General features: G+C 37.2%; 1 protein-coding gene across 1 annotated transcript in view; it reads right to left on the bottom strand.

Annotated features, from left to right (window-relative positions):
- Nucleotides 1-4,216, bottom strand: part of crb2a (crumbs cell polarity complex component 2a) — a 47,975-nt gene extending 43,759 nt beyond the window's left edge. Inside the window, exon 1 of the mRNA XM_005947894.3 lies at nucleotides 3,970-4,216. Coding sequence (XP_005947956.1) covers nucleotides 3,970-4,036 — 67 coding nt within the window. The 5' untranslated portion in view covers nucleotides 4,037-4,216. The remainder of the gene's footprint in view (nucleotides 1-3,969) is intronic.
- Nucleotides 4,217-5,010: the final 794 nt, after the last annotated feature.

Raw genomic sequence — 5,010 nt, 5'->3', positions numbered from 1 at the left:
TTTACAATGACCACCATCCTCCTATCTTTATCTGGGTTGCAGAGGGGCTGGGGCATAACCCCAAAATGATAGGTTAAGAGGCAGGGTATACCCTGGACAGCTCACCAGTCTATCACATAGAGACAAACAACCATTTGCATTCATGGGTAATTTAGAATCACCAATTAACTTAACTGTAATTGCATGACTTTTAACTGTGGGAGGAAACCAGAATAACCAGAAAAAACCCACTGCAAACTAGCCAGGTTGTGGATTTGAAAACTAGGACCTAGGACCACCTTGCCAGAAAGCAACAGCACTATCCACCATGCCACCAATCTAAATAGCGATAGCATACATGTGGTGTGTGTGTAGTTGTCTGCCTCTTATGACTCCAGTGATTTTCCTGCAGTTTGAAATCTCATGTGATCTTGTGAATTTCATGAATCCCGCAACTAACCACTCTTACTAGATTGTATCATGTCAAATCAACAAGAACAAATTAAGTTGTTGAATTTCTTACAGATCCTACATGATTTAATTACATTCACCATAGAAACATGAAATTATTATTTTTTTCAAATTACAAGTTAGAATTTTGTAAATGTAACAACCACCTAATGTCCTTTTCTCGGTATACTTAAAAACGTAAAGGTGGCTTCTCGACTTGACTGAGATTGAAGCCTTCCTCAAACCACGATCCAAAGTGCGCAATGAAATCATGTGCAGTGTAGCAAGATTTAACATTGCTATATTACTGACTTACTTCACTCAAACATGATATGAACAATTTAATATACCCTCTCTGCATATCATGTAGTTTCTGCACTATATAGTTACACTTAACTTTAAAGCATGAGGCAATTGTGTTGAATACACGCAAGATGCTTAAATAAATCCAAGAGATGACCAATCCCTTTTTTTCAGTGTACATACAGCATGCTTTAATCGCTGTAATAAAATATAATGGGCAATAGTATCAAACTGAGCACTGAAGTCTAGCAGGACAAGCAAAGAAAGGAGTCCACTACCAGAGCTACTGCCATCTTGAAGGCCTGTGGTACATAGCCAATTAATAGACATAGGTTGATCATATTTGAGACCGAAACAAATATGATTAATGGTAGGACTTCTTTGAGCAGTCTTGTAGGAATGGAGTCCAAAAAAAACATTGATGGTTTGGAGGAAGTAATTATTGAAGATCAATTTGAGAAAAAATAGTGATTTGCATGTGCATAATGATATATCTGTGAGGTGGTTCTGAGTAATTTTTCTCTAATGGTTAAATTTTTATTTGCGAAGATGTTCATGAAGCCATTACTAGTTAACGTTAAATATTTGCTTTGCTCTGACTTTTTGTCAGCCTGGCTGCAGTGCTGAAGAGAAACCTAGGGTTGCTTTTAATTCCTTCAATCAGTGATAGTCAGATGTTCTAGCTTTATGGAGGAATTTTTACAGAGTAATAAAACTGCTTTTCCAGGCTAAATGATGAGCTTCTAAATTAGCGAGATACCATTTCCTCTCCAGCTTACAAGTTATCGGCTTTAAGGTGCATATTTGAGAGTTATACCAGGGAGTCAGGTACTTCTTATTGGAAACTTTCTTTTTCCGTACAGTATCCAGAGTCGTACAGAGTAAAAATGTAAAATTATTAACAAAATAATCAACCTCTGTGGGAGTACCAATCAGGTATCTGCTCTGCACTGTGTTGGCACAAGACAATGAAGATGACAGTGGATGAATTATATCATTCAATTCAGTTGCAGCACTTTCAGAAAGACATACTGTGATGAAATGTAATCCATTATTGTAAATTTAAATGTTAGGTTTTTGTTCTTTTTTTTTGGGGGGGGGGGGGGGGTGTTTGTTTGTTTGTTTTCTTTTAGCAAATACTGTTAAATGTTCAGTTTCTATGTCAGAACATATCTAGAGTGTGATTAAAGTAGTTTCTTTCACATTTTGAAAGAAGCCAACTGAGTCTAGTAACAGATTAAATGCCATGTCGAGGCTGTAATTTTTAGCATATACATGGATGTTAAAATCACCCACTATACTTATTTTTGTCTGAGCTGAGCATTTAAACAGATAAAAAATCCAAGAAATCAGACAGAAACTCTGACCAAGACCCAGGTGGATGGTAAATGACAACAAATAAAACTCTTTTTTGAGTTTTCCAGCTGGGGAGGACAAGGCTAAGTGTCAGGCTTTCAAAGTAATAAAAATTATACCTGTGTCTGTGGTTGATTAACAAGTTGGAATCAAAGATTGTTGCCACGCCTGCTCCTCAGGTTGTGCTTCGAGGATTGTGACAATTTGTACAACTCAGGTGTGTTGATTCATTTAAACTAACAAAATAATCGGGTTTCTGTGAGGCAGAGTAAATTGATTGGTGATCAATTATTAATTCATGTAATATAAGGGCTTAGAAATGACAGACACCTAATGTCTAAAAATCCACATTTTCTCTTTTGTGAAGTTGTGGATACTACTAATACTGTTTTCTTTGCGATTATTGCAATATAGGGAGAACATGCGGCTGAAGACGTCACTCCTGGTGCGATTGGAGAGGAGACCAGAGAAAACTAGAGAGTCCGACATTGTTTTGGCAACGTTAGATACTAATTTAGTGACCTCTGATTTCATATTTCCCTCAAATTTCCTTCTGGTCCTTGGAAGGTTGCTGGTGTTTCCAGCTTCACATCTCAAAACAGAGTCTTTAATTATCAGAGTTTGTTTCCCAGCAGGTGTTTTGCCGAGTGGGGAAAAACAATTAGACACATGAATGAGTTGATGCAGTGTACTGGGGGCTTCTGTTTAGGACTACACTCTGGACAATCTGCTAACAGGGGCTATGCTACCTTCAGCTGAACTGGCTACAGGGGTTTTTCGAGGGTGCAAAGCTGGGACTCTAATTTAGAGATCTGGACCTCCAGAGCTGCAAACAGGCTACGTTTATTACAAGTATCATTACTAAAGAAGGCCAAGGAGGAGCTAAACACCTGATACAATGAGCATGAGCAGTGTGAAGTGGATGGGATACTTTACAACAGCAAAGGCTATATGTGGAAACAATGGCTGGAAGATGTCATGGATGGGTGGAAGAATGCCCTGTTTAAGATTTTATAGCATTGCACTCCTGTGGTTTGCCATTCCTGAATCCCATAGTAATATATCTGTTCAGGATACTCTCTAGAGTTTTCCTATTTTCTGTGAAATTGGTGACGATCGGTAGTGGGACTCTGGCTCTCTTCGGTGTTCAGGAAGTGCCTGCATTTGCTGGGCCTTTGTTTTTGTTAAAAGGGAGATTTTAAAAAGCTGAAAACATGGTTTGTGCTTTAAATCTTTGTGACCAAGATGTGACCTTGTTTTTGCCCTCCTTTCATGCACATATAGGTGTGAATGAGCTTCTCTCCAGTCAACTGGTTGCACTGATTAGGAATGCATGACTAAGGAGCACAATCTCTCATTCAGATCCAATCATGTGTAAAATCTGACAGATAGAGCTTTCAAAAACTAGAAGCAAATGAGGAATTCTGTCTCTAACAAATCAACTTCTCTATTGAATGATCTAGCCACATATTAACTACTAATATTTAAAAATCTGCTAAATATATTTGTCTGACAACAGCCTAGTAATTAAAGTAATGGTTATGGACATGTCTATGTTTTCTCAATATTCTCACTTATTGTTTTCAGTCCTGTCACTGTTGAGAACACAATATAGCACCTCCCTGAAACTTCTTTTCACTCATGGCATTTCTAGGACCTGCTCCTCTTATTGGTTTGTAAAAGTGAGAATCCTCAGGACTCCTCAGGACCATCAAATAAATAAACAAATAAATGTTGAGAAAAAGAAATATCTTAAAGAATATTTTAAATATATGTATTTTTAAAATAGTTCTCCGTTTTTTTTTATATCCCTGTGATTACTCTTGCAATGTAATCTGTTACCTTCTCTAAAACAAAAGTGTTAAGTGTGTTTGTACTCACCCCATTTGAACATCATCATTGTCAGCAGCACCGTCTTTAAATTCACATGAACTTTCCCCAACTCCATAGCACAATCACAGACCGGGGTATGTAAAACCACAAGGAAATATCAATTTGTTTTTCAGTAGAAAAAAACAAAACAAGTGAAGAAGTCCTACAGTAATGGCATGTTGCTGTGCAATGTAAAGGCTCCTCGCTGTGTTGCGGTTGCCCCAATACTCATGCTTGGATACAGACCGAAAGCCCTCCCTGCTTTAGACTGGAGCATAATCAGCCACGTGAAAGAAAACAGGAAAACATGAACTGGATTAGCACCTGCTAATACTGTTTTTCATTCAGAGGCCCTCAAACCGTTTAACTGTCCCACCTAGAAACAGAAAAAAGTAAGAAAATATTATCATCTGTAAATAATTTTTCCTTCAACAAAAGCAAATGGTAAATGGAATGGTTCTTAGAAGCGCTTTAGGGCAAATCTTTGAATTCTGCAACTTTTTGTGAAAAATGTGTAAAACCTGTTCAATTCACTTCAGATAAAGATAAAGAACTTCAAATACTAAAGTGGAAAAGCCAACCATTCCCATTCAGCAGAACTTGGAAACAGTTTGAAGAAAAACAGAAATAATCTTCAAAATAAGGAAGGCTGGCCATCAGCTTCAACCATTTGAGGTGAGGTGACAGTCCACCCAACTGACAGACAGAAGAAATATATGAGAGAAATCCACCACAGCAAAGATAATTCGGAAAGTTCTTAAACATTTATCTATTTTTCTTAAATTTTGTAGTCCCATTTGACTAATGATTCTAGTTTATGCAGCTTTTATCTTTGGTGACTATTGAAATAAAAGTCAAACTCTTCAAAAATAACAGCACAAATAGGAGTCTACAGTTATTTCAAGATGGCTGCCAAGTGGAAAAGCATTCTTGTGCAAGGTCTATGACAAGTTCAATAACATAACAAATAAGGTAAAATTATTACTCTGAAATCAGCAAAAACTGAATGTAGAAGCTTCAAAAACAGAGTTTCGGTATTGTTTTGTAATA

Source organism: Haplochromis burtoni, unplaced genomic scaffold, assembly GCF_018398535.1.
Source record: "Haplochromis burtoni strain Fernald_Lab_line unplaced genomic scaffold, NCSU_Asbu1 Contig_548, whole genome shotgun sequence".
Lineage (NCBI taxonomy): Eukaryota > Metazoa > Chordata > Actinopteri > Cichliformes > Cichlidae > Haplochromis > Haplochromis burtoni.
This window is presented reverse-complemented; position numbering and strand designations above follow the sequence as displayed.